Raw genomic sequence first — 19,597 nt, 5'->3', positions numbered from 1 at the left:
TATACAAATAAATATGTAATAGAGTGGTGTATTATTAGAAGTACCTTTTTGAAAACTGGGAAAGAATCCCCCAACCCCCAGAACCACAGGTAATTCTGGGAGAAAGGATGGAGGAGCCCTGTGGAGCATGAGGGAGCTGCCAGCCCCTCGTGGCTCTAATTCTGGCAGAGAGAGCACTGATCTGCTCCCAGGGGTGTTCCTCCACACTGGGTTGGATTACCCACGTTTAAATTTTGACCAAGGAACTTTGACTCAGGCAGCCTGGCACAGGGCTTTGCCATTTGTTTCTGGGCAAAGAGGGTTATTTGCACATGCCCAGGAAAGCAGGGGTTCAGTCCCAACTCTTCCCCTCCCTAATAAGCTCCCAACCTTGCTTGCAGAAGGAATGAGCAGCAGTGATGCTGCAATCCAAAGTTTTCCAAGGGAATATAAGGAGAAATTGGATGGCCTTAACTTCAGAGCTTATGGATTGATTAAAGCAGAAGCTGAAGCAGTGCCCTGTGCTGTAAATCACTTGTGCCACCTAGTGAAACGTTAATGCCAGCTGCAAAACAACCTGATTTTGAAGGAGATGCTGCTCCTTATGTACAAACATCTAAAATACAGGCTTGTGGGAATAAATAACATTTTATTGTCTTTTGATTAAGTACCTCAATGGCACTTCAAAGAATTTAGGGGTATTTTTACAGCCGTTTCACACAACAGCATCTTCAGTGTGATGAGATGGGTGTGCTTGAATCGAAATGGTTTCAGGTACATTTTACCCTCTTTATACAGTGGTTCCTTTGTCTGGATGGTTGTGCTGTAATAATCCTGCCGTTCAAAGTGCAAGATATTTATCTGCAGTTTTTTCCCTGACAGTGACAAAGAATTTAAGTGAGAGAAGAGGAGGGAAATCCTCAGAAATGTCTCCAGTGCCCATGAGGTCAATTGGCCAAACCACGAAAGCCCATCAGCATCAACAGAACAGAATGAGTCAAGTTCTTCAGGTGCCAACTGTGAATTTGTACCCCAGCAGAAAAAGGGGCTGACGAAGGAACATGTCACATTCAGTGAGTATCCAGTTTGAGATGGGAGTAAATAGGACAGAGGAGCTGTTTGTAGCTGGGTGCTTTATGTGAGATACCATTGTGCTTAATTTCATTAATTCACTTTAAAATAGCTGGTGCATATTACTGTGTTTTAAGAGAGCATACTGTCTGCTTAGTCATTTGCACAGTGTTAAAGAACTTTCCTTAAAAGTTAGCAGTGAGGTGCTGTCTCCAAATACATTCTTGCTTAATGAAGTCTAATATATTTAGGTGAAATCACTGAAACAAATCACAGACATTTAATATTTTAACCTATGGGACAGCATTATAACAACAAATTATATTATGGTCAAACTGAGCAACATATATTATTAATTGCTCCTAGTAAATGTTATTTTTTCTGTCTCTAACTTTGCTAATTGCAAAGCAGTATATTATGTATTGAAAAGCTTTTAACCTATTTACACAACTGTTGTATTATTTAAAAGCCACAGTTCTGGGTTATTAAATAGTTAGCTGCAGTCAGTAAATGATATGAAATGATTTTATGGTACATTGTACATCAATATCCTTTAAAATATCTCTGGAAAACAGTATATTGCAGCACATAAAATACTGTTTCCAGTTAGTATTTATTTCAGATCTCCTCTGGAAAGCCCGTGCAGTTTGAAATGTTCCAGGAACTTTGCTCAGAGATGTTTCTTCATTCCCATGTTTTGTTCCGTGTTGATCTAACAAATTATTGACAACTTGAATTAACTCCTCAGCACTGTGTTCTCTGCAAGGTGGTCTGAGAGTGAGCAAGAAATACCAAATCCTCAGTGGGACACTGGTTTTGCTAAACTGGCCAGGCTGTGGGTGGTGCCCACGAGTGTTGACTTGAGAACTCCTGCTTGTGAAGATCCTGAGCTGAGCTGTTGGCTGTGACACACGTGGCTTTTAACACAGTCCCAACAGTGCACTGGGCAAGGATTCCCTCCAAGCTTTATCCTTCACACAGTTTTTTTGTTACCCAGTCCTTTGCCAAAACCACAACCAGTGTCTCCGTTGCAATGGTTCCTGTTAGGACCTGGATGTTTCAACACACTGCAGATGAGCAGCCAGCAGTGGCCACAGCTGCTCTGATCTAAATTTAAATTTAAATGGAGACTGCCTCGTGCAGAATCTGAGCATCTGCTCCTCTCTTTGCTGAATACTCTGATTGTTCAACATGGTGTTATTTGTAGTTTAAAGAGACAGCAGTAGCTCAAAAGAAGACAGTATCAGTAACTGGTTCCATTGTTTTCACAGGTACAGGCTCCCCACAGAAGTCATTAAGCTTGTCTGAGGAAGTAAGTAGTAAGAAACAAACAGATGACACCATGTCCATGGCATCTTCTTTGCACTCCAGCCCTCCTGCTTCTCCTCAGGGCTCCCCACGCAAAGGTAGGTGAGCTGAGGGGATGTGTGTGGCCCCAGGAGCTCCAGCCTGGGCTGAACTGAAACCAGGGTGGGCAGTGGCAGCAGTATTTGTTGATAATGGCATGTAAGAGCAACAGTAGTTTAGAATATTCATGTCAAGAATAGAATCGTGTCTTTCTATGAGTAGACATGATTTTCCAGTGTATTTATGTGTTTTGGCCATGAAAGTCACTTATTATTTAAAAAAGGGAACAATTGTTTCCTTAAAATATTGCCTAAGTGCTTCTGACAGAATTCCCAAAAGTGCTGACACCTGCCATCATGTCAGTTCAGATTTAGGTGGCCACTTAAAAAGATGGGATTCACAAACCTGGGGATTTCTGGGAGATGACAGTGTTGCACAGAAACTGCAGCTGTTGAGGCAACTCCTGGTCTTGCCCAAGGTAGCTGGAATATCAGGTGATGAGATGGAGCTGGAGATAGAATGGTGTCATAGTTCTCCAGGGCCCGTGGTTTAGGTTGCTGCAGAAGTAGTGGATCCACCTAAATCCTCGAGTTGCTGTTCATGTTTTTTGTTCTTGTGCACAGGGCTTTGTTTACATCCCTGTCTCTCATGATGCCCTGAGAATCCCTTTATTTTTGATGTCTTCGTCTTAAAAGACCTGCATCACTTCATCATTAGTCAACCTTGGATGGGAATTCATTTGAAATCTCTTAAGAGCTCTCAGTAAGTCAGCCCAGGTGGTCGGTGTTGGATGGTGTAAGGCCTCTCTCCCTCGCCTTCTGTGCTGCTTTGACTCACTGACAGCCCAAAGCCCCCGCGTTGGCATGGCATGGCATGGGGACCTGCTGCATCTCCTCGCCCTTTTCAGGGGGCAGATCAGGCTGGTCCATCCACTTCTGCCTTCACAAGACCCTGTTGCCTTTAGGAGAATGCCACTGATTTTACTTAAACACAGCATACCTATAAAAAGCTTTAATTACTTGGGTTGCAAAGCCTTGCTCCACTGAGGCTTCTGAGCATCGCTTATAAACTTGTTATTTTTGTTAGCTTTTCATCTGGTTCTTTGAAAATAATGTTTTTGTTTCTTTGGGATTATTTCTTTAATTCAACTTGATTTCGGCATATTTTTAGCACTGATGTAATTTGATGGAGGTGATCTGTACCTTGTGTGTGTTGTGCTAACAGCTCATTGATCTAAAATTAGGTGCTTCACAGACAGCTGAAAGACATAATTTTAGGCATGAACACATTCCACTTAATCTTAGATTTCGTTTTCTTTTGAGCTATTACCCAAGTGATATGCAAATAGGATTGAAGAAAAAAGGGTTTAAAATTAGGGTGTTATTTTTGTTGTTATTTCTCTCGTCACTTACCAGCACCTGCCTGTGTCTGCTTCCTTGTAGTTGGCAACACTCAGAGGTCGGATAACTGCAGTCAGATGAACCTCTCTGGCTCTTCCTCCTCGCTGGCCAGCGAGACCAGCAACAAGACCAGTGGCCAGCGCAGCTACGGAATAGGTGGGGCTTATTTACAAAAGAAAATTCGGATGATTTGCCAAGGCAGAGACAGTTCTGAGAGAAGCACAAAGGCAGACAGAGAGGATGAGAGTGGAGAGGCAGAAGCTGAGTGTGAGCCCCCAAAAATAAAGGGATCACGGTTCAGAAGACTTAGGGAAAGAAGCTTCTCCAGGGAAAGGAAACCTTTTGCTGCGAAAAGGGAAGCAGAGCACACTGAAGCCTCAGAAAGGAGTGAAAACCAAAAGGACAAGGACAGTGATGCTCTCAGTATCTATAGCAACAGCAGTCTGTACACAACTCCCTTCCTGTGCACCAAGTTTAGAAGGAGGAGAAAGACCTTATGATTTGTTTTTAAAAGAAAGACTGATGTCCACGTTCTGTCAGATATCCTGAGTTTGTCTAAGTTATTTCAGCATTATCCATTTACATGTTTAAGCTGTTTAATGTTCTTCCCTTCCAGATATTTGTGTCAGTTCTTTATAGTTAATCACCCTTACAGTGCAGTGAAGACAATAATGTGAAGTTAGAAAATCAAGGAACAGGTACAGTGGCAGTTCAGTTACTTAGTGTGTCACAAATGCCAATGAAACAGTAAGTTCTGCAACGATTTCCTAATTAGACAGTCCCTAATATGATGTAAATCAAATGCTCACTTCTAGCACTGGTGTGTATTTGCATTGGTCACATCCTCTGCTGACCTTTTCAGCCCAGCAAACACTTGCCTTGAGTCTGTTTATACATATGTGCTGTTATTTAATGGCCCAACTTTCAGATAGTGTTCATCTCTTTAATGAAGAGGAGCCCTTTAGTTCTCCAGATCTTTGAAGTTCTTGAAAAACACTGTCTTAAAATTAAGACACACTGAGAGCATTTCTTACTGCAGTACAATTGTGTAAATTTAAAGACTCTCTTGAAAATGTAAAGAATATGAAATACTAGTTATTGTCAAAGGAAAGGAAACAGAAATTTAATCTTAAAAATGCTACTCCTAATGACATTTTTCCATTCATAAGGTTCAGTCCTATAGTTTGATAATATTGATATTTAATGCTCATATTTGCTCTTAAAACCCTACAGCAGTGATCAAAGTTAAGCTGTGAAGTCTGTCAAATTATGAGCTCTATGCTCAGGGGCAAGTATGCCAATGGCTCCAGATGCCATATTATATTATCTCTGATTTTTTATGGACTTAAGGGCATCAGTCTTCTGTGTTTGGTTGTGTGTATCACTGGCATGGCTTTTACACTGCCTGGTCATTTCACATTTTCACCTAATGGATGTAAATATGTGGCAGCCCAGCTCAAAGGCACATGTGCAGGAATTTAGGGAAAAAAAAAAAGCTTATCTGAGGTGTTGGATATATAGGGCTATATACATTATTTGTGTTTGAGATAAGTTATTTGTGGGTAAGGGCAGGCCAAGCAGAAAAAAAGACATTATAGATTCTGCTCTGAAGCTTGTGGGGTCTTCAGCTGTTCCCATTCAGACGTGGGAACACCAGCACTGGAGTCTGGTCCAGCTCCTGCCAAAGTTGTATTTCCTGCCTTTGCCTCTTCTCTGTTAGTTTTGGAGCAGATAATAAAACTGAAAAGGACCATATGGCTAATCCCTGGGTGTGCTAATTGCTGGCTTTTACCTTAGTCAGCGTCTCCTCCTCCACTGCCAAAATCTTTCCTGAGTCTTGCACGGCAGCAGGGCAGAGGGACAGTGGGAAGTGTGCTGTGTTTATACCAGAGGAGTCAGCAGGGTTGGAAGATTGGCCCCCTCACTACTGATCCTGGTTAGGTGGGTTTAAGCTGCTGCTCTGGAGAGTGGTGGAGTTGCAGGTGGGTTGTTGGTTGTCGCTGGACTTGCATCAGTAAATAATTGGTGCTGACAGATACTTAAAGCTTCAGTACCTAAAATCCTCAGTGGACTGACTGTGTGCAAAGAGGGTGGTTTCTCTTCTAAATACCCGTGCTGTAATGCACGTGTCAGAACTTTGTTGCCCATACCTACAAACTTGAGTTGCTCTTTGACCAAGGTGTCCCTCTCCCCTCCTTAGGCTACGCCCTCATCCCTTCCACTAAATCCGACAACTTCTCCGACTCCAGTCACAGCGAGATCTCGTCCCGCTCCAGCATCGTGAGCAACTGCTCCGTGGATTCCATGTCAGCAGCACTGCAGGACGAGAGGGGCTTGTCCCAGTCCCTCATCGTGGTGGATTTCCAGCGGGGCAGAGAGGAAGGAGCATCCCCAGCCGCTGGTGGATTATGGCCAGCCCTGCCCAGGGTGAGGTGCTGCTGGTTTGGGTTGGCCTTGGGGTGACGAAGGTTTGGCCAGGACGCAGCTCTGCTCTCCACCAGGGTTGTTAAGCTCTTGCTGGAAGCTGGAGAACTGGCTGCTCTGTGTGAGCCTGTTTTCCTAAGAAGCTTACAGTATCACTTGAGGAGACAGCAGCGTGTTCCCATCGGTGGGGTTCAGCTGGACATCTCTTGCTGGAGACTGCAAATGTGTTAAAAGCCAGGATGATACTTAGCAAATTAGTGTCGTGGTGAGAGACAGCAAAAGAACAACAGGAAATTATCAATTCTCTCTGAGTCAGCAGTGCCAGTCACTTACCATGCTCTAATGTGATTTTTAAGGATTTTTCTAATTACCATTTGTTGCTTAGGCAAACTGGAAGCTTTCTGCCCCTGACTTCCCGAGAGTTTCCACACAGGAGCTCTTGTTCCTTTGGTGCAGTGAGAATCTGTGCTGAAATGATGCTTTGAACTGGAAGTTTTTGGTTTTGTCTTACTAGATGTAAAGCCTCGATCCATAGGATTTAATATGTCTTAATGTATCTTGGGATAGCATTTCCTGTCCTCGGATGTCATGGATTCAAATACATGAGAGATGCTCCTTAATATTTCTAATTTTTCCAGCTCACAGAATCACAGAAGGGTTGGGGCCGAAAGGGACCTTAAAGATCATCTTGATCCAACCCCCTAAAATGGGCAGGGACATCTTCCACTAGCCCAGATTGCTCCAAGCCCTATCCAACCTGGCCTTGAACACTTCCAGGGGTGGAAATAAATGAGTAATTCCGTTTATTTCATAAGGTGAAAATGGGAATTTAAAGATGTGCTTCATTAAAAAAAATACCTCACTTTTCTGAAAGGCATAACACACACTGAGTTCACATCTTGTGGTTGTTCCTTTATTCCCTAGTTTCAGTGGGTTTTGGAGGGAAGAAAGTGGGTTTTATCCTAGAACTTATAAAGTTGAAAAGCAAGGAAAAAAACCACCTTGTTTGCACATATCTTAGAAACATTCCTTGATTTCACAATGTGTCAGTAAACTGCTGAGGGAGGGTGTTGAATTTTAATGTGCTGCCCATGCATTTGTTAACACACCCAGAAATAGTTAAGAGACTTGAATAATGTCTAGCAATCATATCTTCATGTATTCCAAATTCATGCAAACTTGGCTTTATTTTTACCCCCTTAATTATGCACTGAGAGCTATTAGAGCTTTCAACAGACATTTCTTGAAAAAAGAAATTTTGGACTTTGCTTTTCAGAATCTGTCGCTCCAGATCATTCCCACAAATGTTATTTATGTCCAATATTTCCTAATGTTCTTGAAATATAACTGCCTCCACTCTGTCTAAACAACTTGATGTTGCTGCCTGTGAAGGGTTTGGGTTTTATTCTAAATATTTATTTTTAGTTTATAAATTTAAAGAAAAAGGTGGCAGCAGCATGAAAGAAAGAGGCAGTTGCTCCTCTGCTTTCTGTCAGGCACTGTCTTGCTGTTGTTGGTAAAGCTTCTGCGGACCAGATTTATGGATCTGGGGTCAAGCCTGGAAATGCATGTTGCAAACTTATTATTCCTTGCTGCCTGTGCAGTGATGAGTTGGGAGTAGCAGTGTCTCCTGTCAGTGCTCCTGTGTGCCTTGACCTTGCTGCTCACCTGGTCCAAACCCACAGCTGCCTTTCAGACCAGGTGATGGTCCTCTGAGTACATCACTCTTATTTTAAAAGCTCACAAGCGGTTTTTTCCCGGTTTCTGTTGTTTTCAAATGCAGCTGGTCAATCACCAGGCCTGCCCTGATCAGAGGGATGGCTTTCACCTCCTCCACGAGCAGCGAGGAGATCTCCCACGAGCACATCACGGTGGAGGCAGCAGACAGCGGCCGGGGCAGCTGGACTTCATGCTCCAGTAGTTCTCATGACAACTTCCAGAACATCCCCAACCAGAAGAGCTGGGATCTCCTCAACTCTTACCGTCACACCCAGCTGGACGGACCTATAGCTGAAGTGGATCCCACAAACTGTTACTCTGAGGAGGGTTATTTGTATTCCGAAGCCTTTTCCAAAGCCAACAGGCAGTCGAAAGCCAGCGTGGAGCTCGATCAGTCCCGGCAGAGCTGGGCCTCCTCCAGCTCCCTGTCAGACACCTACGAGACAAACTATGGGACAATTAAGCGCAGGGGGCTGGAGAACTCCCCGGCCGAGCAGACGGAGGTTTTGGACTCTAAACCAGGCGCTGATACAACTTACAAAACTGTTACTTCCAGTACAGAAAAAGGCCTGATAGGTAAGCCAAGCCAACAGCTTATGGAAGCTGCTACATCTGTTTTTCATTTTGATATTAAGTTGTTAAGAAATGACATCAGCAGGTCTGGGGCTGTCTGGCATGTTAAATTCAGCTTCTCCTGTGGTTGCAGTCAGAACACTACAGACACTGTGTTTTCAAGCCACCATTACAAATTTAGAGACAATGAACGAGCATACTTCCCCATCACTCTGTGGGGCTGAGGGAGAGCTGTCTTCAGGAAGATGTCAGGCAGTTCCTCTCTGTAGTGTGGCTTTTTGCTTTTTTTTGGAAGTGTACTCATCACTGTAGATGTTCCCCTGACAAGGAGCAGTAATCCCATGCTCCTTATGATACAGGCTTCCCAGGAACCCAGAGGGAAGAGCATGGCTGCTGAGTGCTGTGGAGCTCACCTGCCCCTCTGGGGCAGCTTTCATCCACAGGGCTTTGGTCTCTGGAAGCTCAAGGGCAAAGCAGATTCCTTTCCTGCCTTTGCTATTTTAAGCTGCCATTTATTTGATTATACAGCTGCAGTTTGGCTAAGTATGAAAGGAGAAAAACTTAAAACTTTCAGATATGCATAGTTCTATCAAGCAAGATGTTCTACCCCTGGCCTAGTGAGCTCAGCAGCCAAAACTAAAGGAACTGTGTTAGCAACAAGATAAAACGTGGAATGCAAAGCTTTCTAAGACTGTGAGTCAAGGGTGCAGCTGACATGCAGTTTAATTACTGACTGGATTGCTGGAGGGGTTTGTGTTATCAAAGGTAATTGCCTCAACAAACATGGCAGGTAGGGTGGAGGTCTTGGATTGTGTTCCTCCTCCTTGGCTTTGGAGAAGAACTCGTGGTGGAGCCTTGCAGGAAACGTGCTCCCAGCTCAGTGCTGTGCCTGGACTCTGCCCTCACAGCCTGCCAGAGCTGCTCCTGGCCCGTTTCAGGAGATGGCATGTGCAGTGTGCAGGACACACTGTCTTTGCTCACAGCTCTTTGCTGCCTTTTTCATTCCGTGTCCGCTCCCCCTGTGCTGGTGAGGAGCCCTTGGCACGTGTGTGTCTGCTTGAGGAAAGATCTGATACAGACAATTCCCTGTTTGCAGATGCACATCTGTGAGCTGTTCACCATCACACAATATGCCAAAGATATTTTCACTTTATTTCACCGTTTGTGAAATGTTATGAACTGGAACTTGACAGAGGGACATGTTATTCTTTCGTTACTGCAGTAGACTAAAGGGCAGCTCTAGAGAGCCTGAAGCTTTCTCCTTTGAAGAACATACCCACCCTCATCAACCCTCCTGCAAATCCAGCCAAGACTGAAGGTTGAGGGTCTGCTCAGAGTGCCCAGCCCTTCCCTTCCCCTACTTTCTCATAGAGACCCCCTTCAGTGCTAGTTCAATGAAAATAAATCCTGTAATTCAACAGTATAAATCTCTTCCTGTACCCATGTGTATCTGCTAAACCCCAGACTGACTGAATTTGGTTTGGGTTATTTTACTGCCAGCCCAAGTATGAACTGAGACCTTCAGCCATGAACCAGCTGATACCAAAACCTGGAATCTCACAAGTCTACAACACAATAGGAAATATACTCCTTTATTTTTCATCCCTTCCCATTCTTCTAAGATAAGAAACTATTACAGTTGCTGAAATAAATTAAAATAATGAATGTGCACTGTTTAAAATGGATCCACAGGAAGAATGCAAATTCCCTCAACTAACAGACTTTAAAAATTATCCTGGCTTGGAAACTCTCCTGTTGCAACATGTCCATGGAAAGAGCCCAATTTAACATGCACATGAGCCCCAGACCTGGGCTGGGAGGGAGGGGAGGCAACTTGAGAAAATTTAAATTTTGGTTTGAGAGCCTTTGGGACCTGAGCAGGGCTGGAAGGGAGAAGATGAATGATGTGGCATGGACATTGCAAATAGGTATTAGTGACTGGAGCCTTTTCATGACTGCACAAGGTGTAATGCAGCCTTTCCAAAGGCTGTTTCCATGACTGTTCCAGGTTGTTTCTTACTTGTAAACAGACAATATAGTTTTAAGATAAGGGTACAGAAGAAAACAAAGCCAAAAAAAAAAAAAAAAGACATTTAAAGTGTGGATGGGATAAGCCATTATTAACTGTTGGAAAAGATAAAATAATGAATGCAGGCTCAATATACCTTTTGCCTCACAGGAGCAGTTTTATGTGCTACTGGCTTTTTTTATTCCCATAGCATAGCTGTATGGTTTCATGTCTTTATACACATCAGTTGATACAGTGATATTTTATTCTAATGAGTTTCTGTTAAGCCACTGACCTCTGTTTTGGTGATGGAGTGGATGTTGGAAGTCAACCAGCAGTTCTTGCTGTGCAAAGTGACCTGGGGCCAGTTGCCTTACTTGCTTGTGTTTCAGTTCCCCAGCCTGTAGCAGTGGCAGCAGACGTGGCTGTGCTGGCTCTCCATCCCCAGAGAACTCTGCAGCACCCTGGGGTGCAGTGGGGCTGCAGGAGTGGGGATTTACCCTGGGGTGCAGTGGGGCTGCAGGAGTGGGGATTTACCCTGGGGTGCAGTGGGGCTGCAGGAGTGGGGATTTACCCTGGGGTGCAGTGGGGCTGCAGGAGTGGGGATTTACCCTGGGGTGCAGTGGGGCTGCAGGAGTGGGGATTTACCCTGGGGTGCAGTGGGGCTGCAGGAGTGGGGATTTACCCTGGGGTGCAGTGGGGCTGCAGGAGTGGGGACTCACCCCGTGGGGCAGTGGGGCTGCAGGAGTGGGGACTCTAATGACAGCTGTTAATTGCAGTCTGAATGCAGAGAAGCCTATAGTCCTGTTTCCATTCAATTGGCATCTCACCTAAGGAGTTCTTGGGTTCTTTTGCTACTCTGACTTCTTAAAATAAGCAGAAAGCAGAAATGAAAGCACAGATACCTGCTGCTGTCGTTATAACCGGTGTTTCCGCATTTGCGTTTTGTTATCAGTTTCTGTTTTGCCATTGTAACATTTCATGATTTTTTAACGTTTTGTTTCCTTTGTTTTCTTCTTTAACATTTCCATTGCTTATTTCTTGTGCCAGTGTACTGTGTCACCTCACCTAAGAAGGACGATAGGTATAGGGAGCCACCGCCCACCCCTCCGGGATATATGGGGATTTCTTTAGCGGACATAAAGGAAGGATCGCCCCACCACCCACACCTCAAACCTCCAGACTATAGTGTGGCAGTGCAGAGGTCAAAGATGCTGCACAGTGACCTCTCTAGACTTCCAGCAGCTCCTCTGGGTGGTGACTGTCTCTCCTCGAGGATGCCCCAGTGGCACGGCCGGCAGCCGTCCAGCCCCAAACTAGCAGATATGCCTGACGCAGATAGTGAAGAGGATGGTATGTGCAACACCTCAACTGCTGGGGAATCTGGGCTCACAACCACCTTCTGGGCTTTCTCTTGGGTCATTCTTGGAGATTAAAACTCGATTAATCTCAATATACAGGAGTGTTTGCATGGCTGCGTGCACATGCACAGCTGTGTATATCATGCACGGCTGGGTGCATGTATATACAGGTTTAAATGAAAAGGAATGCCTTCCCTTCAGAAAAGCATGTTGGCACCGAACAGATTCTAAATTATATATAAATAAATAAATATATATATATATATATATATATATATATAAATATACATATAAGATCTTCCAAAGTACAACTGAGACACTTCAGAGCATGGACATGTCGTTTTATTTTTTTTTTTTCCTTTAATATTTGTCCCCTCTCAAACAGTGAAGGGACACTGACAGGCTACAAATTACATGTGGAAAAACTCCAGCCTCTCTGGATTGATTAAGTGATGTCCCAGTGGTTTAGGCTGGCATCAGGATGATGTCCTGAGTGCTTTGGATTTGGTGAACTCCTTTCATTCACGTGTGCTGGCGTTGAGCTGCCTTATGCCTCAACAGATATTTTGGAGATCAAGTTTAAAAATACTGAACAAAATAATAGTGAACTTCTGTTCTTTTGAAAAGTGCATTTGATGAAACCTGGGTTCTCTGCCCAACTTGACCTGACAGTGTCTCTTCCAGTTCAGTTTTTTTATTGATCTTGTTTGAAGCAACAGCCAGTGCTGCCAAGCACAGCATCTATGGGGTGACCAAAATGTGAGGGTTTTCTGATAAAGACTGCTCTTAAATTGTGTCAAAACTAACTTCAGGGCAGGGGAATTTCTGCTTAATTGTTTATTTATATGCTGATTTGCTTTTAATGCCTGTGCACCGATGTGATCTCTCTGTACCCTTTGATAGTGAACTCATTTTTTATTAGAATGTTTGATCATTTCCTTCCATTTCAGTCTGGTTTAAAATGAGCCTGGATTTAGATTAAAACAATTTCTGATGCAAAATGATCGTATCTTGGCCCTTTAAAATATCTGAACAGTATTTAACATATATATTAGTACCACAGTTCAAACTTACAGTAAACATAAAATTGCCCAGCATTAGTTCAGTTGTGTTTTTGATGTAAAAATAAGGAAGCAATTGCTTCAAACATTTTAATCCAAATTTTTCTAAGCTAAATTTAACCATACACTTTTAGAGACACCTACTTTACTATTTTTAAAGTGCTTGGTTAATTTTATTTGGGATAAAATGCTCACTGCATGGAATTTGCTGGCTTTTTTCCCAAATCTGTAGCTTTTGCCTGTTAGGAGCTGCATGCTGGTAATTCTTGGAGGATCTGGGATTTTGTGTTTTGCAGTATGTCTTTATCGTGTGGTGATCACACCTCAGACTGCAGAAGCTGTGGCTGCCCCATCCCTGCAAGTGTCCAAGGCCAGGTTGGACAGGGCTTGGAGCAACCTGGGCTAGTGGAAGGTGTCCCTGCCCATGGCAGTGGGTTGGAATAGGATTGTATAAGGTCCCTTCCAACCCAAGCCATTCTGTGATTGAGGATTTGATAAATGGTGCTGTGGAACATGCAGTGATCAGTGATAAAGACAGTGAGAACACGCTGCTGAAGGGGTGGAGTCGTCCCAGACCCACTGTGGTCACGTCACTGGGGGCTGCTCTGTGGGCACTGCTGCAATGACTGACCCTGTCTCTTCTCTTGTTTTGCAGAAGATGAACAAGTGTCAGCAGTTTAAGCGCTGGGCTGTTTGTGTGAACCACTCTCAGCCCGAGGGATGTGGGGACAAGGACCTCGTGGTTCTGTTAGCGACCGCTAACGACTTGCTGCTACTGACCTCAGACCTTTGCCCCTGTCCTGGACGAGATGGAACGGGTTGGATTCTCCTCTCTACACCCTCCTTCCCTCTGCCACCCCCTAAGCAAGCTCTTTCTGCCTGGGAAATAGGAAGTCACATTCCAGGAGTGTGCTGACTGCCCGGATACCAGCACTGGTACCCAGAGATGGACCGAGCTTGGGGCATGGGGAGGACCAGTTGTCACCACCACTTGAAACTCAAAAGCATTCTTCTGTATGATACCATGTAATCCTTTGGTAGTTTTCCATTGTCCTTATTTTCTACATGACCATTAGAAATCTGAGAGTGTTATTTTATGAACTTCGAAAAAAAAAATTATATCAAAATGTCAGCAAAAGCAAAGGACATTGCTGAAGTATCTGAAAATAATTTATTAATTTAAATCTTTTTTTTAAATGGGAATTTCCTTTTATTTGTGTTGGGAGTGCTCTGGTTGGCTAATATAAATGTTTAGTCAATGTGACGGTAAATTAGCTACACATCCACTGTTGTGCTCTCAAAATAAACACAGAAAACTACAAGTGGGCCATTATCAGGTGCAGAAATCCTTGGATTTTAGTGGGTTTAGATTTAATATAAATAGAGCCCAAAGCCCTGCAGAGCAGGGGGTGTCAGGCCCTGCTCCCCTGCCACGTGGACCCAGCAGAAACCTCCTGCCCTCCAAGGATTTCTGGAATTATTGTAGCTGCCAGCCAACTAAGGCAACAGTTGGTGCTCTCCTCCCCTGTGAAGGAACCTTTGCAACGAGGAAGCTCTTGGGGAGCATTTTGGGGGGGTCTGAAGCTTTCCCAAAAGAGCTTTACCCAGGTTTTGCCCTGCGGAGTTCAACATGCAAAACGTGTTCTAAAAACCAAAACTCAGCCGTGTGTTGTGGGTTCTTTAAGATCATCCCACACATCCTGGCCTTTTCCCAGAGTTGCACAGGATTTAGGTACAAAGGTTATCTTTGGGGAAAAAAGAAAAAGAATTATAAATCACCTACATTTCACAGTAAAATTTGTGAAACTGAATATTAAATGGCATAATGCTTATATAAGAGCATAATGCATTTTATGATGGGTTAAAAAACCCTATGGTTTTTTAAATACAGATGATCTCAAACCATTTTATTTTAAATCCTAGTTAAAAATCCTGGTGGTGTTGATGTCAAAGAGAGTTTGACTTACAGCCAGCCAGTATTAACCCATGATACTCTAGTTTGACTGTGGTCAAAAAAATTGCTTCTTTGATTTTGCTTTTAGCCAGCCAGAGCTCAGAGGGCTAGAACTGGAAATACCTGCAGGTTCTTTTCCTTCTTTTTCTTTTGTTTCTTTCTCTTTTTTCCTTTCTTTTTTTTCTTTCTTTTTTCTTTCCCTTTTTTGTTTCTTTTTTGTTTCCTTTTTGTTTCTTTTTTGTTTTTTGTTTCTTTTTTGTTTCTTTTTTGTTTCCTTTTTGTTTCCTTTTTGTTTCTTTTTTGTTTCTTTTTTTGTTTCTTTTTTGTTTCTTGTTTCTTCTTTGTTTCTTCTTTGTTTCTTCTTTGTTCTTCTTTGTTCTTCTTTGTTTCTTCTTTGTTTCTTCTTTGTTTCTTTTTTTGTTTCTTCTTTGTTTCTTCGTTTCTTTTTTGTTTCTTTTTTGTTTCTTTTTTTGTTTCTTTTTTGTTTCTTTTTTGTTTCTTTTTTGTTTCTTCTTTGTTTCTTCTTTGTTTCTTTTTTGTTTCTTCTTTGTTTCTTCTTTGTTTCTTTTTTGTTTCTTTTTTTGTTTCTTTTTTGTTTCTTTTTTGTTTCTTTTTTGTTTCTTTTTTGTTTCTTTTTTGTTTCTTTTTTGTTTCCTTTTTTGTTTCCTTTTGTTTCCTTTTTCTTCTTTTCTCTTCCTTTCTCTCTCTTTCTTTCTGCACATGACACCCCATTCTAGTGTTAAAATCAGACATGAATGTGTGAATATGTATTTAAACATTTAATTGTAAATCTTTGTTGTGATGTTTACAGCCTAAGCTAGAAAGATGATGTTTGTCATTTTTACAGTGCCTCAAAACTGATTTCTATATCCATAGTCGTGAAGAGCTTTAAGGGTTTTTTTTTTACCTGTATGTGTGCAGGGGTGCGAGGTGAATGCAACACTTTTGGAAAATGCCACAAGTACCAAAAACAACCCAAAGCCTTTGATGTGCTTTCCCCATAGCAGCTTGGGGCTGGTGCAGCCAGGTGGGTGTGTGTGACCCAGGCTGTGTCTGCACTGGGAGCAGTGCCAGGTCCAACATCACCTGGAATGTCCCTGTACGGATCGGAATTGGGGAGGTGGAAATGAACAGTGATGCTGAGGAGGGCATGCCTAATTTAGAGCTGATTGGTTGGCTGTATGACTTTAAGATCAAGATTGCGAGTAACTGGCCTCAGAATAGCATGTGAAACAGGAATTTTAAATGGAAATGCGGAGTGGCAAATGTGACGTTCTGGAGCTGGGCTTATCTGAGCGTGCAGCAAAGATGCAGTTGTGTGCTAAGGCAGAGACTCTGCTCAGAGGACGTTCAGCAGTGCAGGCTGGATGCTTTTTTCCTGCCTGGGAATTGCAGGCTGCCTTCCTGCCATCTTCCTTTCATAATGCATTTTAATCAAGTCACAGGATGGCGAATTTGCAGTCAATCCAAGCCAGGAATCTATAATCTTATCCAGAATTACTTTATAAATAGAAACAATTTAATACTTCTGTGCAAATTTATGTCCACTATGTGGTTGGGATTTAATATGAAATGTGCTTTCGGTGCACCTGGATGGGAAGTGGATAAATGAAAGCTGCAGGAATGATTCAATTTGTTTGTCCTGGTGGTGTGGGGTGTGTTCATTGCATTGATTGCTGTTCAAGGCAGGCCATTAAGGACACCTTCTCTCACATTCTCCGTGGCAAAACCACATTAGTTGAAGCAGCTCACACACAAGTGGTGCTGTACCCTATATAATGAGGAAATAATTAAACAACCAGACATTCCCATCAAAATATGGGAAAGAGGAGCCAAAGCTATTGTGGTCTCTGCCCTTTGTTTCCGTGTTTCCATGTGTGGGGTGTGCAGGCAGGGGCAAGTGCTGGTGTGACCATAAAGCACTGACACCATCCTGGAGCACAAACGAGGTGGGAACTGAAGGTGAGTGTGTTTGATAAACTCAGTTAGATGACGAGGTGGAGATGAGGGTTTGCTTGCAATGTTGCTGGATGTGTCCTCCTGAGCAGGGGCCCCTTACACCAACTGGGAGGGGGTGCTCTGAGGGACAGGACTGGCCCAGGCTGTTGAGGTCCACAGCTTGCATTTGCCATTGGAAAGACTGTCTGTGTGATGTTTGTGTTTATCAAAAATCCTGTGATAGGACCTGAGGGAATGGCTGGAGCTGTGTCAGGGCAGGCTCAGGTTGGATCTCAGGGAAAGGTTCTTCCCCAGAGGCTGGTTGGGCACTGACCAGGCTCCCCAGGGCAGTGGGCACAGCCCCAAGGCTGCCAGAGTTCCAGAAACATTTGGACAGCACTCTGAGAGACAGGGTGGAACTCTTGGGAATATTCTGTGCAGGGCCAGGAGATGGACTTGATGATCCTGGTGGATCCCTTCCAACTCGGGAGATTCTGTAATTCCAAGATTTTGTGTATGTCCGTATTTCCAACCCCTCCTTTGCTCCCTCAGGAGCTGGGGAGTGAGAGCTGGTGTCACACAGCACCCACACTGCAGCCTCACAGAGCAACAGGAGCTTCTGAGGGATGTGGGAAGAAGAGAACATAAACAGGGAGTTCAAGGTCAAAATTAGGGCTGGGGATAAAGGACAGAAAAATCACAGTAAATAAAAGAACTGCTGACAGCAATGGGAAATGAATCATTTCATACAGCAGCTATTGCTGAGAGCTCTTCCAAAGGACTGCTGGAATTACTCACTTTGTGCTAATGCAAAGTTACCTTCCCAAGCCCTGGCAACTGCTGATAAGAGTAAGATCAGCACAACTCTCTGCTACCTGAATGGGCTCAAAGGAGATGTGGAATAGCAAAGAGATGTAGAACCTCCCATAAAACCTCATTCCAGCCCCCTGCCATGGGCAGGGACACCTCCCACTAGCCCAGGTTGCTCCAAGCCCTGTCCAACCTGGCCTTGGACACTCCAGGGATGGGGCAGCCACAGCTTTTTGGGCAAAATATTTATATAATGCAATTTAAGAATGAAAAAAATACCACAGTGTGTAGGCAGAGCTGTATTTTTTAAAAGAAACACATACACTTAGAAAAAAGCAACATTCAGACAGAAAGGCAAGTGAGAAGGAACTTTACTTTTTATTCAAAATACTGTAGAAGTCTGAGGAATTTTTTTTGAGGTTATGTCGCCCTCTCCACATATAATCAAGGATTTATGAAATGAAGCAGGACTGGGGACAGAGCTTTTGTTTCATACCTTCTTCTTGGCACTCTTCATCCTTGTTCATGCCTCAGCAACTTTTTTTTTATTTAATTTTCCCAGAGCAGTTAAAGACAAAACACAGATCAGAGCCCTGAGAGCAGCTTTAAATGCAGCTGAAGCCTGCACTTGACTAACTGCACTGAGAGTAAAAATGTCCTGATTGAGGAGATTACTCCAAGTTTAACTAGACACCTGTGAAAAATATAGCTCCAGAGATGATAAATCAACAGTATTACTGCTGGTTATTATTAATTTGGGTTGTTGGCCTTTAAAGGGGACTTTGCTACCTGAAGTTGGATGTTAGAAGGCTGGGCTGCTCTGAGAAAATGGGGTTTGGGATGGCATTGTATCACACAGGAGTTATTACACAGAAAAGTTTTAAAAGCATCCCTAAGGGCCACTGATCTTTCCTCTTCTAACCAAAACTCCTCATCCATGGCTAGACCCTTCCCTCACTAGACTGATTGAATTTACCTCCCTTTGCCATGACCTTGTCAAGGGTTCTGCAATGATAATGAGATTGTGGATACTTTCAAAGATAACATTAATCCAAAGATATCTAATTAATTATTGATAAATTAACCCAATATACCTCTCTGCACTGTGGGGCAGCCCAGGCTGAGTTGCTTTGGTTTTCCATTGGGAATAGAGTGTGGTGGTCTCTCCAGAGTCTCCCAAACTGCTCGTGCCCAGGGTTTCAATACCAAGTTTTCTTTTTTAGAAAATAAGTATTGCAAGTTCCTAACCCTTGTATTTTTTTTAAGTCACTTCTGTTTATTGTACTTATAACCATCAGATCAACTACATTTGCATTTTGGGCTCAGAGTAAAATCTATAAATTTATTTTCATTAAGAGGATTATTTTGTTCTTGTCCAAAACAATGCAGCAAAGCATCACAATTACTCCGAGTGATCATTGTGAGTGTTGTGAGTGTAGCCACTAATTAGTGACTGATTTGGGGAACAAAACAATCCACTTGGGAAACATGATAATTACCCACATATTTCTTTGGGTCAGGCAGCCACGTTACATCAAACACTAGATTTATTATTCCATTTAAATAATTTTGAAATAATTAAAATTGTGTTGTGCATCTGACTGAGCAGATTCAAGATACAAAATCGTGCATCTAAATTATGAATCAAGTGGAGCATTGCCCAAAAATACGAGAAGTGAAGTACTTTTCTCACTTCTGAGGCAAAAAGGAGGGAATCTGTGTTTTCTGCATGACCATATTTCAACATAATTATAATTTTGTTTCTGTTTGTTTTCCTGTGCCTGGAAATGTGCTAAAATATAGGTCCAAGGAGTACTAGAACAATGTCACTACCTCTGCCTTGGTGGCTGTTTAACCTCAGCAGATGCTCAGAGGAAGATCCAGGTGCTGCTGGGATGTCACATCCTGTGGGTGCAAAGAGCTCCATGTGCTGGATAAATAACTCCAACCTC

At 43.1% G+C, this 19,597-nt stretch overlaps 1 protein-coding gene across 1 annotated transcript in view; it reads left to right on the top strand.

Annotated features, from left to right (window-relative positions):
* LOC127465239 (rap guanine nucleotide exchange factor 6-like) overlaps window positions 1–14,265 on the top strand; it is a 43,210-nt gene extending 28,945 nt beyond the window's left edge. The window contains 9 exon segments of the mRNA XM_051775731.1: window positions 862–1,014; window positions 1,017–1,052; window positions 2,322–2,456; window positions 3,840–3,953; window positions 5,998–6,158; window positions 6,160–6,224; window positions 8,005–8,516; window positions 11,572–11,874; window positions 13,599–14,265. Coding sequence (XP_051631691.1) covers window positions 862–1,014; window positions 1,017–1,052; window positions 2,322–2,456; window positions 3,840–3,953; window positions 5,998–6,158; window positions 6,160–6,224; window positions 8,005–8,516; window positions 11,572–11,874; window positions 13,599–13,624 — 1,505 coding nt within the window. The 3' untranslated portion in view covers window positions 13,625–14,265.
* Window positions 14,266–19,597: the final 5,332 nt, after the last annotated feature.

The sequence above is a fragment of the Manacus candei genome, unplaced genomic scaffold (genome assembly GCF_025592945.1).
Source record: "Manacus candei isolate 608988 ecotype Guabito, Panama unplaced genomic scaffold, ASM2559294v1 h1tg000346l, whole genome shotgun sequence".
NCBI lineage: Eukaryota > Metazoa > Chordata > Aves > Passeriformes > Pipridae > Manacus > Manacus candei.
Note: the sequence above shows the minus strand (reverse complement) of the source record. Positions and strands in the feature narration are given on the sequence as shown.